We start from the raw sequence: 20,134 nt of genomic DNA, 5'->3' as shown, positions 1-20,134 counted from the left end.
ATCACGACTCATTCCATGGCAATAATTAATGGAGGACTGGATGTTTCTCGTGGTCTAGCTAGTGACACTATATAATTAATTAGTGTAACAATAATTAGGTTGGATTAACCATGATAGATGATATTTTATATATATTGTCTCCATCTATAAATATAACAGATTTCGAGTTCGAATTTATCCATAGATATAACGAATTCTAACATACCACTTTCATAATCCATCCAAAGCACAAGTTTACTCACGAAAATTGCATCATAGGTGTAATCTTTGGAGAATGCAATACGTACGCTAGGGATTGAGATCCTCTGACAGAACTTCCCTCTAACTTGGTAGATGATATGTAGGCCTAAGAGTGATGGGTCCACATGTTAGTCACAGTGAACAGTAACGTCAGAGGATCCCTCTCTGTACGCCAAATACCCGACGCTAACGAAATTATCGAGCGTCCACAGCCACTGGTTCCCCCTCTATCTCCCTACACGCCTACTCTCTCACTCTCTCTCACACACAAAACATGCTCCCTTCTCTAGTTCTCTCTATGCATATATACATGCATACTTCTTAACAAACTTCAAAACGACTTATTCAATATACAATCTAATTACGCTATTATATTCATTACAATTAAATTTTAAAACTATAGCTAATTATGTTGTTTTTAATTTAAAAATTCAAAAAAATAGCAAAATATCACATGATTATATTGGGATAAAATATATGTTTCAAGCGTTAAATTTGATGTTTCACCTTTCATGCGCGAGAAGAGAATGTTTCAACTAAAATTCGATCGTGTACGTTGCACATTTTAAGTTTTGTTTATCTATATATATTTTTGATATTTCAATTACTGGGACTCAGTTTCATTTCCTGGGTTGTCGGTGTTATAGTAAGTATTTTCAAAATATAGTATCTTTTTTTAAAAAAAATGGTCAAGTGAGTTGAAATATTTGATCGAGTGAGATTTTCTTTGCAGGTGATGAAAACAACTTCTAGTTTTTTTTTGGGTAGAAGTAAACCCCTGATTTCGCCGTGATCTTTTCTAATCGAGTAAACTTCTAGAGCATCAAAGTAATTCTACCTCAACCATAAACTTGGCTAAATAACATAGCATTGCTTGTATTCATGATTCGTACAGCAGCGAGTTAGCCATGTGAGACATGGACAGAGATGTACCGTACATGCGAGGATTCGAGGTCTCCAAGTTTATATGAACCCCCCTCGCGTGGTCATGGCTTTGCACGGTCAAGTAGTCGACGACGAGGAGAACACGAGGTCCACTACTGACGCAGTATTTTTAGATCGATTTGAGCGCTTTGATGAGTGAGCCGTGATGGACCGAAGTAATTAAGAAGGGGTCAAGTCGTCTTTGACAGGACGGCGACTTGGAGGTGGCCGGAGAGGGACGGGAAAGCAAGAGATGTCATGGCGGCGAGGAAAATGGAGGAGACGACGTCGATCTGCAAGTGTTGGGGGACTTGGGGCGTCAATGGTTTTTGGGCACCGGCGGCGGCTAGGGGCTTCGGAAATTCGGTTTCTTTCAAGGAAAACTGACATACTCACTCAGTTTCAAAATGTTTGACACCGTTAATTTTTTAGTATGTGTTTGATCATTCGTCTTATTCAAAAAATTTAAGTAATTATTTATTCTTTTCATATCATTTGATTTATTGTTAAATATACTTCCATGTACACATATAGTTTTACATATTTCACAAATTTTTTTTAATAAAACGAACGGTCAAACATGTGCTAAAAAGTCAATAGTGTCAAACATTTTGAAACGGATGGAGTATATGCAAACAACGAGAGAACGTTCCTCGACAATTTAGAATCCACTTTCTGTACTAGCCCATGGGCTTCTTTGCTATTAATGGGCCTGTAGTTTCTAAGGTCAAATCAAATTTATCGCTAGGAGTAAATTAATCTATCTAGTTTATCAACGTGTACTGTATAAAGTCATGGATCGAGATTGAAACAAAGGAAAAAGAAAACACCTACGCCATATACTTAGATGAGATTTACAAATGGAATTCAATAATTTTTTGATTCGTAATCTCAGTATGCTACCCGGGACTGAAGGAGTTGCATATCGGGGTTAAAGACGGTTTGTATAGCAGTGTGATCTTGTTATGATGTGGGAGTTTTTAGTAGTTTGTGTGTGCTTCTATTTCTTTAGACGTGTGTTTTGTTAAATTGGTGTAATAATTGGCTGTAGCTCTTTAATCAAAAGCCGGGATTATATTCCATTATCTAAAAAATCAGTTACGGACATCTATCACGTATGAATTATTGAATTGATCGAGATTAATTATTACAGTGACAGTCGTCGTGTTCATCGTCAACTAAGTACTGTAGTAAGAAGTCCATGAACCGAGCAAGATTGAATGTTTGCATGTACAAGTAGTAGTGCACCGTGCACGCACGTACGGTGCGAGTTAGCCGATCAATTCGGGAATCTGCAGTCGCGGCGTATCTCGCCGCCGGTGGCCGCCGTCTTGACGCCGACCCTCCCGAGCCTGGTCATGGCGGCGGCGAAGCCGCCGAAGAAGGCGCTCTGGCTCCACGCGTAGTAGTCGACGGTGCCGCGCGACCGCTGGTCGGCGTGCAGCGCCTGGTCGGAGCCGAGGAGCCCCCTGCCTTGCTGCAGGCCCCGGTAGTACGCGTTGTCGAACGCCGCCGGCGTCGCGCCGTTGAGGAACGCGAAGTTGTTGGGGTTGCCGCCGCAGGTGTTGCGCAGCTGCGCCGCGAAGCCCTGGTCCATGGCTGGGTCGGCGCCGATCCTGTACTGGAAGAACCTGCAGTCCGCCGCGCCGAACGTGTGCCCACCTGAATTCACGCGCAAGTGACGATGCGAATTCGCGACCGATCAGTCACACAGATTGGAGTAATCGCAAGCGACGTACGTGTGTGGAAAAGGTGTGCAGATTGATGAATTGTTGGGCAAGTGACAAGATCGATCGATCGATCGATCGGATCGTCAATGGATGTACAGCTATCGGGTGAAGTTTTTAGTCCACGATGACGACGATGAGTTGAGTTGATTAGACATTTTTGGAGTACCTGAGAGAGCGATCATGTCAGTCTGGGAGAGGCCGAGGCCGGCGAAGAAAGCGTTGAGCTGGTCCAGGTTGAAGTTGGCATGCGGCAGCACTACGCTGTCTCTGGTTGACACCCTGCCGTCGTATCTCCCCAGCTCCACCTGGTAGTTGGGCCCTCCGCTCTGCACCAACCAGCCAATGCATGCATCCATGCAGGATTAGTTACAGCGTTGAACGCGCGATCTCACGATCAATTTTTTTACCCATCATGCATGCATGCCCATGTGTGCAAATTTAATCTGCTATGCTAAAGTGAGTTTACCGTCCGGAGGTATAATATTTTTTAATGTAAAATTTGGTACTCCCTTAATACTCATAAAGAAAGTCGTTCCCTCCATACTCATAAAGAAAGTCGTTTAGGACAATATTTAAGTCAAACCCTAAAAATATAAATCATGAATAACTCTTAAGTTGTTGAGTTTCAAAATGTAAAAATTATACGTATAGATTTGTCTTGAAAAATACTTTCATAAAAGTATACATATATCACTTTTCAATAAATATTTTTATAGAAATAAAAAGTCAAAATTATGTTTTGGAGACCGTGTTGCTGTCCTAAACGACTTCCTTTATGAGTATGGAGGGAGTATCTCCCAATATCTTCAATATTATAAGATATATGAAAATTTGCAAATATATTCTACAGTTCTTAAAAGTACTAAAAGATAACAAAATTTTAGTGCAAATTTCCGTATATCTTAGTATTGTGAAATGATATATTACATATTAACCTATCATGTTAATTTTATAAAAAAATTTCCATAACTATTTAGATGACATGCAAGAAACGGGTGGACATCCACCCGAGTGCTTAAAACAGTTTCCCTAGTTTTTACTGCTTTTCCTCTTTTTTCAATGTATGAACTCTTATGCTTTTTAGTGAAAGCTGGGCGTAATGCCTTCATCTAAAAAAACAGTAGAAAATAGAAAACATGGTATCTCCTTAAAAACTATAAAATCACTTAAATTTAAACTGAAAATTTTGGTATCTCGAAGTGCTGTAAAATTTCTTGCTATGCTAACCTGGTAGACGGATTCTCTTGCGGCGAGCGCCAATATGTCGGCGCAGGACACCTTGTAGCGGCACTGTGGATCGCTGTCGACGGCGGCCTTGGCGTTGAGCACCGTCGTGAACCCCTCCGGCTTCAGCGACTGGTTGTCTGAGTTCCGCCACTCGTCGTCGCCGTTCGAGTTCACGATCATGATCGACGCGTCACAACCCTGCAATCGAAATCACACACTGCAGTGATCACTGCTTACTTCTACTGATCTGATATTCTGATCACCACATTGCTTGCATCGATCTATGGCGGTCGATCGATCATTATCTGTTGCAATCTCTAGATGTACCCTGACGGCGCAGTCGTGGAAGAAGAGCCTGAGCGTCGCCGGCGCGGAGATCGGTGACGCGGCCATGGACTGCTTGACGGAGCTCCGGACGATGGTCTCCAGGTTGGGGCAGATGGTGGAGTAGTAGTCCGTCCTCAGCTGGCCAACCACGGCGAGCGGCGACAGCAGCGCGGCCGACGTGACGGCGAGGAATGCCAACCCAGCAAGGCTCGCCGCCATTGATCGATCGATCGATCACTCTTCTTGCTTGCTTGCTCAGTGACGACTCTATCTGCTTCGTGCTAGCTAGCTAGCTGTTGCGTGAGTCTTCCAAAAGCTTGGCTGGCGATCAAGATAGGCAGCTAGCTAGATACAGTTTCTGTTTCGATTGATCAGGATGATGATCTGTGAAAGTGACGTGATGTTTGGCAATCGCATTTACATGGGTATATATAGTGTAGGGTGGCGTGAGGGTTGAGAATGTGCTGGGCTTCGATGGTCTTAAACTGTTTGGTTAATTTAAGCTGAAGCTGCACTTAGTACTACTGTATATACAGTAACCATGTGCTTTGTAATTAATTGGAGAGTCTGGTTAAAGTGATATGCAAGTAGCAGATTATGTCGGTGACTAATTCACAGCTCATTCTAACTTGCCAAAGCCGCATGGAGTACTGAAGCAATGCAAGCCACCGGCCGTTCTACAGATATGTACATTGTGGGCTTGTGGCACTCTTATTACGGGCCGTTTCTTCGTCAGAAATCAGCTTTACAGTTACGTAGAGCTACTGATCATAGGCGTGTGTGAACTTCGGCCAGAAGCCCAGAACAAATGCTCTTGCGGCTAATTCTACTTGCCATTGTGCTGATCATTGGCTTGTCTGCCACAGCTTAAAAATTAAATTTTACTCCCTCCATTTTTATTTAGATGACATTGGTTAGTTCAAAAGTTTCATTTTAAACTAACCAACGTTAAATAAAAAAACAAATGTAGTAGAATTTAGGGCTCCTTTGAAACGTGTGATTAAAAAAATAGAGAAAAACATAAAAAAATATTGTATTTTGATAAGAATACAAGTGCAAATAAGAATATTTGAAAACACATAAAAAACAATGGAATGGTTATTCAATTAGACCTCATGAAAATTGAAAGAATCGGATGAGAGAGATAGACTACTCAAAGGGAATTTTTTCCAAAGGTTATATGTTTTGCTAACTTTTCAACAAAATGTCTATACGATCATCAATTTCATAAGAACTTAAAGGAAATGATAGGATTCAATTCTTTCTTTCAACCGCTAAAAAAAATTCTTTGCTTCAAAGGTCTACATTGGAATTTTTTCCATTGGATTAAAATCCTCTAAATTTTCTATGTTTTCTACAAATGTAAAGGGGTCTTAGGCTTTTTTCTTGTGCTTTTGATTATGGATTTTTTCCCCACCACAAATTAAATTGAACTATTTAGTAAAAAAAATTACTATGTTGCAACTTTATCTAAAATCTAAATATTTAAAACAACTAAACTATATAGTACACTTTTATTAGAAAACTACAATGCTATGAGCGTTTGACATGTGGGCCCAAAGTGCAACAATTTGAGTATTATATATATGTACACGTGGACCCAGACCTACAAGATGAATAAGTTGCGATTAATAATAAAATCTTCAACTATTATTGCAGTTTCTCTGAAATGCCCAACTGATGTTACAGCAAACCTATAGTCTAGACGAGATAGTACTTCATAGTTACAACTCTCTAAAATTTACACTAAACTTGATTTTGGAAGCGGATTCTCAGATTCAAAATATGTTTTCTACTAAAATCCAGCAGCTAAATAGTTGCGTTTGTGGGTTTTGAATAATGATATAAATTGCATATTTCATATGTATCAAAATCTAAAATCACAATAATACAACAAAAACCTTATATAGAGGCACTTTTGTAGAGGCGTTTTATAAATTGCTTCTAAGATCAGAAGTTTTATAGAGTAGAGACACTTTATAGGGCCACTTTAAAAATTGACTAGAAAACTTTTACACTAGAGACATTTTCAGCTCAATTTATTAGATTTTATCTTGTAGAGGCATTCTTTCGGCATTGTAAAATGCGTCTGATATGTAAAGGCACTTTCTTCAGACATTTTAAACTATGTAAAGACACTTTTTAGAATGATAATGTGTATTAAAAGACTAAATATAAGTAACTAAAGGCATAAACATATAAGTAATGACATAGAGTTGAGTTGGTTAGTATATTGAAGATAAAAAAATGATTTGTCCAAGAGATCCTGATTTCAAGGCTTGACAAAAGCAAAGAAACTATTTTATTCTCCTTTTTTGGACTGGTTTCATATGTTTGTGGTACAATTTAATGTCTCTAGAAAATGCCTCTACCATCTTATAGACATTTTATAAAATGTCTCTTCGTTTGTAGAGATAATTCACCATAAGACACTTATGAGACATTTTTAAAAGGGTAATTAATGCCTCTACAATATTGTAAAGGCATTTGAAAAGTGTCTCTACAATACTAGAAAAATATCTTTACAAAGCATTTTTTTAGTGCAACCAGCTTTTCTAGGAGCAGGATTATGAGAATCGAAAGCAAAACAAAACAAGGTCTCTTTTTTTAAAAAAAGAAAAACGAGGCGTTTCTTTCATTACTTTAGCCTTTTCTTTAAACCGCTAAGAATAAAAAGAAAGATTTGGAGGGAGAGACGTCACTCCAAATATTTTTTTAAGAAGAACATAGGATCTTAGGGTTGAAACCACACACCCTTTATCACTGCACTATCAAATGTATCTAAGACCGCTAAGAATAAAATTATAGTAGTATTACTCTAAAATTATTTTTTGTTATGTATTTTATTTTCTACCATTTATAGCCATATATAGCCCATCAAAGAGGCACTTGGTGATTTTATTTGGTTTAGATCGAATCACATCGAACATTGATAATGAAATAGTACAGCCTAATAGGTGGTTGCCCATGATTTTTTTCTTGTGGCTTCAGTGGTGAATCTGAAGTCAGAACGATCTTTTGGATCGCACGGCTACATACGGCAGATAATTGATGTGCTATAGGGGAGATTGATATCAGAAAAAAAAAGTTCTTCTCAATACTTTTATTTTTTTAATAACAAATTTACTTAGCTAGTGGCATTTTCATAGATCTAGATCACATAGCCTTGGAAAATAACTTTGGTCAAAATAGGCATGCATATGGCCTGGTTGCACACATCTTAGATGTAATTGGTTCTGTAACTAGGGGGAAACATGCAGCAACCAATGCCATGTTTCCTCGCATGTTGCATCTGCATATAAAACCATGCAAAATTGGCAACATGGTGTACGTGAATTTCACCATCATTTCATCACCATCCTATCAGACGTGCGCACACACTGGTACAAATATTTGGTAACGCTGGGAAAATTGTACCTTAATTTAATAATTTTAATCTCTCGTGTGTTCAAAAGTTATATAAAGTCTCAAAAAAATTGACAACCTCCATACAATATACACATATCAATCCACAAAATATCGATTATAAACTGAACTCACATGTCAAGAAATAAAAAAAGATAAATCCATCATTGAACAATACTATTCAAACCTAGGTTTATCTTCTTTTTTTTTCTTTTCTCATTGTGTAAATCAAGATAATTTGAACCTGACTTTTGTGGAGTGATACATGTAATTTTTTCTAAATTTTTTCTTAACTATTTTCATTGAATTTGATTGAGAAAATATGTACGAGGGATATTCCCGTCGAGGAATTATAATTTATTCCTAGTAACTCAGCATAGCTAGCTAGCTACCTTGTTTTCTCAGTGAACCCTTGACCATTTCGTCAGTAGTTTGTCACACAGCTGAAGCAAGCGTTTCGTTTCCTTATAATTTATAGAAAACGAGATCATCTGAACCGTGTTTCTTCGCCGAGACACCGCCGCACATGCACAAATAGGATGGTGAAGGCGTCAGATATCAAACAGATCGATCGATCCCTCGCCGAAAAATCACGTCACTGCGTGTGGGAATTTTCGCCGTGTTGGCCTGGCACTTAGCCAATGTCCATGCTCGCGTGCGTATGCACGTAGACGTTAGCTTATTATATTGCAAGTGAGCACTTGCAAAATTTGTGTTGCAACAAATGGCAGAGTTGACCTGACATAGATGCGGCATTATCTTAGTTTTTAACGCACCTGTTTCTAGATGCAGGTTACATGCACTTTGTTAAAACGAAGACTAGCTATAGGAGAATTTTTATAAGAAAGGGTAGGAGTTTTTTAAGGGACAAGCTAGGATGGTTAGTAGAATGGCGAAGAATAAAGTAATAATCCTCGCAGAGGAAAAGAGTAAAGTATTAATTAAGATGCACACCATTTGCATCCCAAAGAATTAATGAGTTTGTCCCATATGAGATGAACAGGAGCACGATTAGCAAGAATGGGGGTGACTCACTTATTAATGAAGTCTTCTGGCTAAAATACTTGCTCTGCATAGCTCGGGACAGCGGTACAACGACTTTGGGTGTGTTGGTGAGAAGAGAAAAAGACAAATTGAAAAGATATACAAAATGAGATGAGCCATTAGCACATAATTAATCAAATATTAATTATCACACACTTGAAAAGTGGATTAATAAGAATCATTCCTATAGACCTATAGATTATTTTTTCAAACGCACTATTTAATAGTTTGTAAACAGTGCATGCAAAGCGAGAGACTTTCCAGCCCAATTGCCTTAGGCCCGTTTGAAACTGCAATTCAATTTAGCTTTTTGGTGATACATAAAACGATATAATTCATTGGCGTATAATTAATTAAGTAATAATTATTACAGATTTTAAAAATATTTTCAAGTAATTTTTAAAGAAACTTTTGTATAAAAAGATTTAGAAAAACACACGCGCGCGTATTTACGAAAAAACGAGGGTGTTGTAGTTTAGAGTTGAAGAAAATAATGTACGGCTGTGTTCACATGTCTCAGATGGAAACTTTTTCTCTCCGTACGGAAAATGGAGCAGTCCATTAGCACGTGATTAATTAAGTATTAGCTATTTTTTAAAAAAATGGATCAATTTGATTTTTTAAGCAACTTTCGTATAGAAACTTTTTGTAAAAAAAACATACTGTTTAGCAGTTTGAAAAACGTGCGCGCAGAAAATGAGAGAGAGAGTGGGTTGGGAACAAGAGGTTGCAAACACAGCCGTAGTTCTGCTCTGGGCCCTGTTTGGTTCCATGGGCTAATGTTTAGCCCTCACCTTTTAGCCTCAAATTAGCCCTCAAGAATCCAAACAGGTGGGCTAATTTTGAGCTAATGTGAATTAGCCCCCCTCAAAACATTAGCCCCTCCAAGAGGTGCTAATGAGGCTAATTTTGTGTGAGGACTATCAAAAAACAGCTCTCTCTCTCTCTCTCCTTCTCTCTCCTCTTTTTCTACTCTCTCTCCACCTTTTAGCCTTGAATTAGCCCATGGATTCAAACATACCACCCTAAGCTAATGTTTAGCCTACCAATTCATGACTAAACATTAGCTCTCAACATTAGTCCTAGGCTAATCTTCCAAACAAGGCCTTGGTTTAGCTAGCATTCCATTGACATTCCATCACATTTGATACGGAGGTTATGAAGGAAGAAATACCACTATACTAGTAGTAGTAGCATGCAGGACAGCAGGGTCATGATCGAAAGCGCAAGTTCATAACGAACCTGGATCTATGACCAAATCTAAACACTCGAACTTGGGGGGTTTTACTGTACTTGCCCGCGAGTGTGACCAGTACTGTACCATTAATTATTCTTCTCTTAATTGATTGGCAAATTTTCTGTACTTTACTTTTAAAGATTGGTATTTGCAATGTATTAACTCAACTGTCACCTACCATTCACCGTGATGTACAAGAGGAATAAGTGCCAAGTTGTAGCAAAAATTAACACTAGTATATACACTAGGTGATCTAGCTCTTAATATTAACTCCAAAGTCGAAATAATAATAAAGAGCATTGCCACAAGTACTTAATAGAAATTCTTGTCACAAAGAAACTTATCAACCGTTTGATGTAGTTTGTTGGGAGTCATAGAAAATCAAGACCCATTAGTAGTGTACGGTGTACGACATCATCGTTTGTAAACGTTTTGTAAGAAAAACAAATGTACATACAGCTTTCCTAACAAAAGAAACTCATGAACATAGGCTACTCTACAAAATATACACTATACCAGTGAAAGGGCATGTAGCCTAATAGTTGCAGTGACCTAAATAACACATTAAGGTCCTGAGTTCAAATCTACATAAGAGCGAATTTCAGATTGGATTATTTAAAAGCTAAGTTTCATGTTTGATAGGCTAGGTTTCTAAATTAAAATGGTTGCATATATCCGATTGAATATAGAGACTGGGTAAAAAATAATCTTCTCTTTAAAAAAAATACACTATGATTGAACATAGAGACTGGGTAAAAAATACCCTTCCCTTAAAAAAAATAATACGCTCTACCGAACTTCCGTGTGTGCATGTCCTTAAATCCAACGAACAAATGCATCGCGTCACATTCATTAGAAACCGTCCGATCAAAGATGAACGGCTCAAATTAACTTGAGTGCACCTTAAAAGTTTCCAGTAAAAGTAAAAAAAATATATTATGGACGAGTTCAGTGCCCAGTGTGACGTCCTGCAGCTCACAGTTTTGCACCCATTTTGTGATGTGTTCGTCTTAATGTTGACACCTGCGTGTGGCGATATGTACCAGGTCAGGTCTACCCACAGATTGCGATTGAACTTATAGTTTTCAAAAAAAAAAAAAAACTGCACTTATAAGCCCCTCGTCACCAAAGCAAATCATGGAGGTACACGTTACAGAACGAGTATGCAATGGGTTTTCAAACTCTGTGCTAGTCAATCATGCATGGCTATATTCTTCAACGGAAGCTACTTCAATTTCTTTTGTGAAGGTACAATATAATGGAAGCTGCTTTCTGGAATGCAGAACAGATGAATTTATAAATGTTTGTTTTAAGGGTGGAATTCAGAAATGCTGTTCCATCGATCCAAAGTTGAGAGAAACAAAATATCATCATTTTGTTTTTGTTACGGAATTACAGTAGTAGTATGATCAATATTCAGAGGGACAGATCTCACAAAAAAATTTCCAAAAAAAAAAAAGAATCCTACAAAAAAAATAATGTTTGTACACCGAAGAAGTGTATCATACCCGGATCTCAGTTCATCAGAGACATTCAGATCCGTAGGAATGTTGATTCACAAAAAAACAAAAGAGATTAAGATCTGTAGGAATGTTCATCTGATCAGAGCTGGATTAGTATATGCAGAAATGCAGAGAGTATATATAATAGAGCAGAAAGCCAGGACCCACAGTTTTGCCCATCTCGAAATCAGGTTTTGAGCTTAGCTGTGCGTGATTAATCATGGCCATTAACTACCAGTTGCAGATTGACCAGTTAAACCTCAGTTAAACAAATGATCATTTGCATTATCACCTTCTGAGTCTACTCACAACGAGGCAAAACCCTAATTAAACAAATGGATCAGAAGCTCTCAGAGCGAGGACGACACACGCCCTCACTCTCCTATATAAACGCCACTCACCCATCGCTTGCAAAACCACCTCGAGCTCAAACACAATTTATTACATTTCAAGCTTGTTTAAGCTCAAGTAGTGAAGAGAAAAACATCGACAGGATGAGGAGCTTCCATTTCGTCGTCGTCCTCGCGCTGGCGGTGGCGATCTCGTCGCCATTGGCGGTGGCGCAGCTGAAGCAGAACTACTACGCCAGCATCTGCCCGAACCTCGAGAACATCGTGCGCGGGTCCGTGCAGAGGTCGATGCAGCAGTCGCCGATCGCGGCGCCGGCGACGCTGAGGCTCTTCTTCCACGACTGCGCCGTCCGCGGGTGCGACGCGTCGGTCATGATCATCAACCCGAACGGCGACGACGAGTGGAGGAACCCCGACGACCAGACGCTGAAGCCGGAGGGGTTCACGACGGTGATAGCCGCCAAGGCCGCCGTCGACAGCGACCCCCAATGCCGGAACAGGGTGTCCTGCGCCGACATCTTGGCCCTCGCCACTAGAGACTCCGTCTTCCTGGTAACTCACACTCACTTATCTGTATCGAGTTGCATGCACCGACCAGTTTAACTCAAATGTTTTAGCTCATAAGAGAAAACTGGCAATTTAGTTTATATTCGAACACGCACGAATGGCCATTGATGGGTTGGCTGCATGATGCAGAGTGGAGGACCGGACTACGCGGTGGAGCTCGGCAGGTTCGACGGCAGGGTGTCGACCAGGAACAGCGTCAACCTGCCTCATGGCAACTTCAACCTCGACCAGCTCACCGGCTACTTCGGCAGCCTCGGCCTCAGCCCCACCGACATGGTCGCCCTCTCCGGTACGTTGCCATGGCAGCAGCTACGTGCACAGCAATGGCGGCGGCGGCGACGCGTGTGATGTGACAACGATGTCTTGTGGAATTTGTTTTTCAGGGGGTCACACCATCGGGGCGGCGTCCTGCAGCTTCTTCGGCTACAGGCTCGGCGGCGACCCGACCATGGACCCCAACTTCGCGGCGATGCTGCGCGGCAGCTGCGGCTCCAGCGGCTTCGCGTTCCTCGACGCCGCGACGCCGCTCCGGTTCGACAACGCCTTCTACCAGAACCTCCGCGCCGGCCGCGGCCTCCTCGGCTCCGACCAGACGCTCTACTCCGACCCGAGGTCCCGCGGCCTCGTCGACCGCTACGCCGCCAACCAGGGCGCCTTCTTCAACGACTTCGTCGCCGCCATGACCAAGCTCGGCAGGGTCGGCGTCAAGTCGCCGGCCACCGGCGGCGAGATCCGCCGCGACTGCAGGTTCCCCAACTGATGACATGGCACACGATGCGTTGCACACGTGCGACGTGACGTGATCTACCTCGAGGGGGATGCAGGCCTCTGCACTTGTGCAGGTTGCATGTTCTTGGAGGGCAATTGGGCGATAGATGGCAATCTTTCCTTTTGGATTTGGGGAAAAAACAATCGGTAGTACATTATTGTGTGTTCAAAAATTTAAGTTGTTTTTGTCAACGATCCGAATAAGTTGTAATATACAACGATGTAAAAGTGATTTGTTCGATTAATTTGTGTTTGACTTGACTTGACGTGCAGTTTGCCACGATTTCGTCGTTGCTGTTTTGTTTCCATATTTTTGAATTCGTTAGTCCTGACACACTGACACGTACTGGGAAGGAATTCGTTAGTTGAATTCGTTGCCTCACTCAACTCATGTACATGGTTGAATGGCAACCCTTAACGGTAAAACAGGTTATAATCCGTCCTCCAACTCTTAAAACCATTCCAAATCGACTCCTCGGGTGGTTACAGAGGTGGTTTTGTCTCACGTGGTATATTTGACCTTGTTGATTGGCTGAATCAGCTTGCAGGACCCCACATGTTAATGACAAAGATTAAAAAACGGTGGGCCCACTGTCACTGCCCACTGCCGTCGGACACGATCCCCACGCATTGCCTGCGCCGCCTTAACCGCATCGCCTTCGCCATGTTTCCCTCTTCCAATCCACCACCGATGTCGCCGGCTGATGCCCTCTCCTCCCCCAACGTCATCGCCACCGCCACCGCAGTCGAGGATGAGGCCGCGGTAGCAGCGGGCAGCGCCAAGACCTTAGCGGTGCCCCTCAGCAGCAAGAGTCCCCCCCCCCCGCCACCATGGCAACCCCAACCTAGGGATTGGCTTTGCCTCCTCCGATCACATGGTAGCACCGCCACCTCCTCCTTCACGCCGCGCCCTGCGTTTGCCCAAGCGGTGCCACGCAGGGGTCACCTCCTCGTCCCGCTCCTACCAGCCACCACCGGCGTCTCTCGTTGTGGCTCCGTGGAATCAGTTCAGCCACCTCCATCGCACGTGTCGCCCCCGCCATGCCGTGGGCCGTTACCGGCCATCCATTTGCGTTGCTGTGTAGACGAAGGTGCGGAAGGAGGAGGGAAAAGCGCGGTGGGAGGAACATACAAGTCATAAATCAGAATACAATACAAGATATGCATGATACTTCATCCGTCCCCTAATATAAGGGATTTTAACATTTTGCTTGCACTGTTTGACTATTCGTCTTATTCAGAAAATTTGTGCAAATATAAAAAACGAAAAGTTATGCTTAAAATACTTTGGGTAATCAAGTAAGTCACAAATAAAATAAATAATAATTTTAAATTATTTTAAATAAGACGAATGGTCAAACAGTGTAAGTAAAATGTTAAAATCTCTTGTATTAGAGGACGGAGGGAGTAACACATGAACTTACCAGTCAATCAACGTCTGCACTCTGCAGTCTGGACTTGCAAGTTGAAATAGTACTATCATATTGTACTACTGCTCATTGCCCAACTGATGAAAAAATTGCATAAATAAGTAACCGCTGATCTGACTTGCTTAACCGGTGCAAGCAGTCGTTCACCACCAAGAACTGGTTGTAATAGTAGCCGTCGTACTCCGCCTGCCGCTCGGATGTCCTGCTCCTGCACCGTGAGCCGCCCGGCACGGACCCACGGATCCAACACCGCCTTCACCTCCGGGTTGACGCCGCCGGCGTCATGGAAGACGAGACGTAGGGCTGGAGCTGCCACAATGCGACGAACAAATGTGAGGAAGGCGAGCGAGAGCACGAGAACGACTTGATGTTGACGCACGGGACTGACGAACACTCTGCCGCCCGCGTCTTTCATAGCTACTTATACCCTGCTGCGCGCCCGATCGACTCCCTTGCCGCCAGGCGCCGCCCAGCACGACCAGTGGCGGAGCCAGAAAATTTCCACGTCTAAGACTGAGCTAATGAGATCTCAAATATTTTCATAAATTATATAGCATTTTTTAAGATTATAATGGGTATTATGGAGCTAGGCATGGGGCCCAAGCCCTAGCTGCCCCATGCCTGATTCCGCCCCTGAGCACGACGAACCATGAGGCAAGGCAGATCGGCGGGCAGAGAAGGCAAGGTATATATCAAGACTCAAGAGGACGCGAAGGATGTGGATGGTGATGATGGGAGAGGCGGAAGGGGACGGGAGCGAAAGGGTGATAAGAGTATGAGACCGTTGGTGTTGCGCGTGAACTAAAACCCATTGTTTTCATTTTTATCCTCATCCCTGACATGTGGGCCCCATAAGCTGACTCAGAATCAAATATGTCATGTGGGACAAAACTACCTTCAAAACCGTTCAGGAGTCAATTTGCAACGGTTTTGAGAGTTGGGGGATGGGTTATACCCGGTTTTACGGTTGAAGGATGTGATTCAACCAAGGATGTGAATTGAGGGATAGAAATTGACTAATTACTACTGGAAATATAATACGAACTGGGCCTAGTGCGCCAGAATCTGGATTCGAGTTACGGGCTGTGGCCTATGATTCGGCAGCTTTGGAAGCCCATCGCATCTCATACTGTTGTTGCTGTTAGTTTCAGAAAAAGAAATGTGACTCCCATACAAAATGAAATTTTGAGCAAATTCAAAATTTCGAAAAAAATAAAAAATAATCATGGACGTAGTGCTTGATTTGCAGTGTACTATGGTGAATAAATTTATTGAAAAAGAGTAAGATAAATTCAAATTTGAGAGCAAAATTAAAAGTCAATTAGGAAATAGGAAAATGAAATAATGAAATGGGCCTAAGTTTGCACTGGTCATGCGGCCCTTTAAGGCCCATGTGGAGAAAATATCTCCTGGTATTCTCATCTCTCTAATTTTCTGTTATTATCCCTAAACTCTACACACATTTAAGTATTTCTCCAATTTAATTTTTACATTTTTTTTCATTTTGTTCTTCTTTCGGCCAAACATCTCGCGGTTACCACGCAAATACTACAGTAATCGCCTCAAACCGCGCGGTAACCGTACCAAAACTATAATACCGCAGTTTTTTTTGAATTCAAATTTTTGAAACCGAAATTTACAATGTTTTTCACGGTTATTGCGCGGTTACCGCGGGGGGTCGGTAACCACCCCAAAAAAAGGGTAAGGGGAACCGTGGTACCACATCACCGTTTGTAAATGTTTTGAAAGAAAAAAAAAGTATATATAGCTTTCCTAATCCTAACAAAAGAAACTCATGAACATAGGCCACTCTACAAAATACACTCTACCGAACTTCCGTGTGTGCATGTCCTTAAATCCAACGAACAAGTACATCGCATCACATTCATTAAAACCGTCCGATCAAAGATGAGCGGCTCAAATTAATTTGAGTACACCTAAAAAGTTTCCAGTAAAAGTAAAAAAAAAATACATCAGAGAAAAAAAATATGCTTCCTTTTGTTGCTCGAGGCATAGCATAGTACTGTATATTTGTACACATTTTGTATGGGAGTCACATTTCTTTTTCTGAAACTAACAGCAACAACAGTATGAGATGGGCTTCCAAAGCTGCCGAATAAATAGGCCACAGCCCGTAACTCGAATCCGATTTCTGGCCCACTAGGCCCAGTTCGTATTATATTTCCAGTACGTGTCAGTGTGTCAGGACTAACGAATTGAAAAGATGGAAACAAAACAGCGACGACGAAATCGATCGTGGCAAACTGCACGCCAAGTCAAGTCAAACACAAATTAATCAAACAAATCACTTTTACATCGTTGTATATTACAACTTATTCGGATCGTTGACAAAAACAACTTAAATTTTGAACACACAATAATGTACGACTACTACCGTTTCTTTTTTTTCCAAATCCAAAAGGAAAGATTGCCATCCATCGCCCAATTGCCCTCCAAGAACATGCACCCTGCACAAGTGCAGAGGCCTGCATCCCCCTCGAGGTAGATCTCGCACGTGTGCAACGCATCGTGTGCCATGTCATCAGTTGGGGAACCTGCAGTCGCGGCGGATCTCGCCGCCGGTGGCCGGCGACTTGACGCCGACCCTGCCGAGCTTGGTCATGGCGGCGACGAAGTCGTTGAAGAAGGCGCCCTGGTTGGCGGCGTAGCGGTCGACGAGGCCGCGGGACCTCGGGTCGGAGTAGAGCGTCTGGTCGGAGCCGAGGAGGCCGCGGCCGGCGCGGAGGTTCTGGTAGAAGGCGTTGTCGAACCGGAGCGGCGTCGCGGCGTCGAGGAACGCGAAGCCGCTGGAGCCGCAGCTGCCGCGCAGCATCGCCGCGAAGTTGGGGTCCATGGTCGGGTCGCCGCCGAGCCTGTAGCCGAAGAAGTTGCACGACGCCGCCCCGATGGTGTGACCCCCTGAAAAACAAATTCGACAAGACATCGTTGTCACATCACACGCGTCGCCGCCGCCGCCATTGCTGTGCATGTAGCTGCTGCCATGGCAACGTACCGGAGAGGGCGACCATGTCGGTGGGGCTGAGGCCGAGGCTGCCGAAGTAGCCGGTGAGCTGGTCGAGGTTGAAGTTGCCATGAGGCAGGTTGACGCTGTTCCTGGTCGACACCCTGCCGTCGAACCTGCCGAGCTCCACCGCGTAGTTCGGCCCTCCACTCTGCATCATGCAGCCAAGCCATCAATGGCCATTCTTTTTTCACGAACGCGCAAAAAGATTGCACGTCAATATATTGGAAGGAGAAGAGTTTTTTTTCTACACAACGTAATTGGTCAGACAGACCTATGTTAAAAGAAGAAAGAAAAAGCAAAACAAAAACTGTAGCTAGGAAAAAGAAAAACTACTGTGGCAGCTAAACGGAACTCCAATCAGCGGAAAGGAGGGCAGAGCCACACTACACTACCAACAAACCCCTCAAAATAGCAACATCAGCGGAAGACCACATACGGCCCTCCGAGAGAATGAATTCCAGAACCATTTGTGCGTGTTGGAATATAAAGTGAATTATTCGTTTTTTCTCATCAACTTAGGCTTTTAGATTGTAACTCGATACCGCGCAAAAATGGGCCGGTAAGGTAGGGTAGATACAGGCAAGTGAGTGTGAGTTACCAGGAAGATGGAGTCTCTGGTGGCGAGGGCCAAGATGTCGGCGCAGGACACCCTGTTCCGGCACTGGGGGTCGCTGTCGACGGCGGCCTTGGCGGCTATCACCGTCGTGAACCCCTCCGGCTTCAGCGTCTGGTCGTCGGGGTTCCTCCACTCGTCGTCGCCGTTCGGGTTGATGATCATGATCGACGCGTCGCACCCGCGGACGGCGCAGTCGTGGAAGAAGAGCCTCAGCGTCGCCGGCGCCGCGATCGGCGACTGCTGCATCGACCTCTGCACGGACCCGCGCACGATGTTCTCGAGGTTCGGGCAGATCTTGGCGTAGTAGTTCTTCCTCAGGTTCGCCGCCACCAATGGCGACGAGATCGCCATCGCCAGCGCGAGGACGACGAGGAAATGGAAGCTCCTCATCCTGTCGCTGTTTTTTTTTTCCTTCACTACTTGAACTTAAACAAGCTTGAAATGTTATATAAACTGTATTTGAGCTCGAGGTGGTTTTGCAAGCGATCGGTGAGTGGCGTTTATATAGGAGAGTGATGGCGTGTGTCGTCCTCGCTCTGAGAGCTTCTGATCCATTTGTTTAGGGTTTTGCCTCGTTGTGCGTAGACTCAGAAGGTGATAATGCAAATGATCATTTGTTTAACTGAGGTTTAACTGGTCAATTTGGAACTGGTAGTTGATGGCCATGATTAATCACACACAGCTAAGCTCAAAACCTGATTTCGAGATGGGCAAAACTGTGGGTCCTGGCTTTCTGCTCTATTATCGTACTCTCTGCATTTCTGCATATACTAGTCCAGCTCTGATCAGATGAACATTCCTACAGATCTTTATCTCTTTTGTTTTTTGGGAATCAACATTCCTACAGATCTGAATGTCTCTGATGAACTGAGATCCGGGTATGATACACTTCTTCGGTGTACAAACATTATTCTTTTGTAGGATTCTTTTTTTTTTGGAAATTTTTTTGTGAGATCTGTCCCTCTGAATATTGATCATAGTACTGTAATTCCGTAACAAAAACAAAATGATGATATTTTGTTTCTCTCAACTTTGGATCGATGGAACAGCATATCTGAATTCCACCGTTAAAACAAACATTTCTAAATTCCTCTGTTCTGCATTCCAGAAAGCAGCTTCCATTATATTGTACCTTCACAAAAGAAATTCAAGTAGCTTCCGTTGAAGAATATAGCCATGAGCCCATGATTGACTAGCACAGAGTTTGAAAACCCGTTGCATACTCGTTCTGTAACGTGTGCCTCCATGATTTGCTTTGGTGACGAGGGGGCTTATAACTGCAGTTTTTGTTTATTTTTTGAAAACTATAAGTTCAATCGCAATGTGTGGGTAGACCTGACCTGGTACATATCGCCACACGCAGGTCGGCAGGTGCCAACATTAAGACGAACACCGCACAAAATGGGTGCCAAACTGTGAGCTTAAGGACGTCACACTGGGCACCGAACTCGTCCATAATATATATAGTATCCTGCTGAATTTTTTTTTGTTTTTTCAGCTGAATTCCTAGCCACTAGATCGCTCCATGATTCATGCAACTATTACCGGGCCCGCAACTTGATTTGGGTTTGGATGAGGACGGATTTGGGTTTGATTCCCTGGCATCCCCGCCGGCGAATCTAGCCGTTTAGAGCCGAGGGATGTGAGCTACCGTCCATCTCGAGGACGAGGACGGAGGTGGAGCAAGGAGAGCGTAGCCAAGTGGTGGCATGAAGACGATGGGCTTCTTTTATGATTTCAAG

General features: G+C 42.9%; 3 protein-coding genes across 3 annotated transcripts; 1 reads left to right on the top strand and 2 right to left on the bottom strand.

Annotated features, from left to right (window-relative positions):
* Positions 1–2,262: 2,262 nt before the first annotated feature.
* LOC4341934 (peroxidase 45) lies at positions 2,263–4,850 on the bottom strand. The gene is made up of 4 exons (XM_015786579.3): positions 4,449–4,850; positions 4,122–4,319; positions 3,061–3,220; positions 2,263–2,826 (listed from the first exon to the last, which is right to left on the bottom strand). Exons 1-4 carry the CDS (start codon positions 4,665–4,667, stop codon positions 2,444–2,446), a joined length of 960 nt encoding a protein of 319 aa, XP_015642065.1. The 5' UTR covers positions 4,668–4,850; the 3' UTR covers positions 2,263–2,443.
* A 7,204-nt stretch (positions 4,851–12,054) lies between these two features.
* Positions 12,055–13,587, top strand: LOC4341933 (peroxidase 16). The gene is made up of 3 exons (XM_015786575.3): positions 12,055–12,538; positions 12,683–12,842; positions 12,937–13,587. Exons 1-3 carry the CDS (start codon positions 12,131–12,133, stop codon positions 13,311–13,313), a joined length of 945 nt encoding a protein of 314 aa, XP_015642061.3. The 5' UTR covers positions 12,055–12,130; the 3' UTR covers positions 13,314–13,587.
* Positions 13,588–17,036: 3,449 nt separating this feature from the next.
* LOC4341932 (peroxidase 16) lies at positions 17,037–18,849 on the bottom strand. Its single transcript, XM_015786592.3, has 3 exons — positions 18,375–18,849; positions 17,765–17,924; positions 17,037–17,670 (listed from the first exon to the last, which is right to left on the bottom strand). Exons 1-3 carry the CDS (start codon positions 18,780–18,782, stop codon positions 17,294–17,296), a joined length of 945 nt encoding a protein of 314 aa, XP_015642078.1. The 5' UTR covers positions 18,783–18,849; the 3' UTR covers positions 17,037–17,293.
* Between the last annotated feature and the right edge of the window lie 1,285 nt (positions 18,850–20,134).

This window comes from Oryza sativa, chromosome 6 (assembly GCF_034140825.1).
Source record: "Oryza sativa Japonica Group chromosome 6, ASM3414082v1".
NCBI lineage: Eukaryota > Viridiplantae > Streptophyta > Magnoliopsida > Poales > Poaceae > Oryza > Oryza sativa.
The sequence above is the reverse complement of the archived record's forward strand: the minus strand, read 5'-3'. Positions and strand labels throughout refer to the sequence as shown.

Bases quoted from the DNA above. Each gene is read 5' to 3' on its own strand.
- LOC4341932 (XM_015786592.3), bottom strand. From the start codon at position 18,782: ATGAGGAGCTTCCATTTCCTCGTCGTCCTCGCGCTGGCGATGGCGATC. The intron at 17,925-18,374 runs GTAACTCACACT...TGCATGATGCAG, and splicing joins CCAGAGACTCCATCTTCCTG to AGTGGAGGGCCGAACTACGC. The intron at 17,671-17,764 runs GTACGTTGCCAT...TTTGTTTTTCAG, and splicing joins CGACATGGTCGCCCTCTCCG to GGGGTCACACCATCGGGGCG.
- LOC4341933 (XM_015786575.3), top strand. From the start codon at position 12,131: ATGAGGAGCTTCCATTTCGTCGTCGTCCTCGCGCTGGCGGTGGCGATC. The intron at 12,539-12,682 runs GTAACTCACACT...TGCATGATGCAG, and splicing joins CTAGAGACTCCGTCTTCCTG to AGTGGAGGACCGGACTACGC. The intron at 12,843-12,936 runs GTACGTTGCCAT...TTTGTTTTTCAG, and splicing joins CGACATGGTCGCCCTCTCCG to GGGGTCACACCATCGGGGCG.
- LOC4341934 (XM_015786579.3), bottom strand. From the start codon at position 4,667: ATGGCGGCGAGCCTTGCTGGGTTGGCATTCCTCGCCGTCACGTCGGCC. The intron at 4,320-4,448 runs GTACATCTAGAG...TTTCGATTGCAG, and splicing joins TCCACGACTGCGCCGTCAGG to GGTTGTGACGCGTCGATCAT. The intron at 3,221-4,121 runs GTTAGCATAGCA...TGGTTGGTGCAG, and splicing joins CAAGAGAATCCGTCTACCAG to AGCGGAGGGCCCAACTACCA.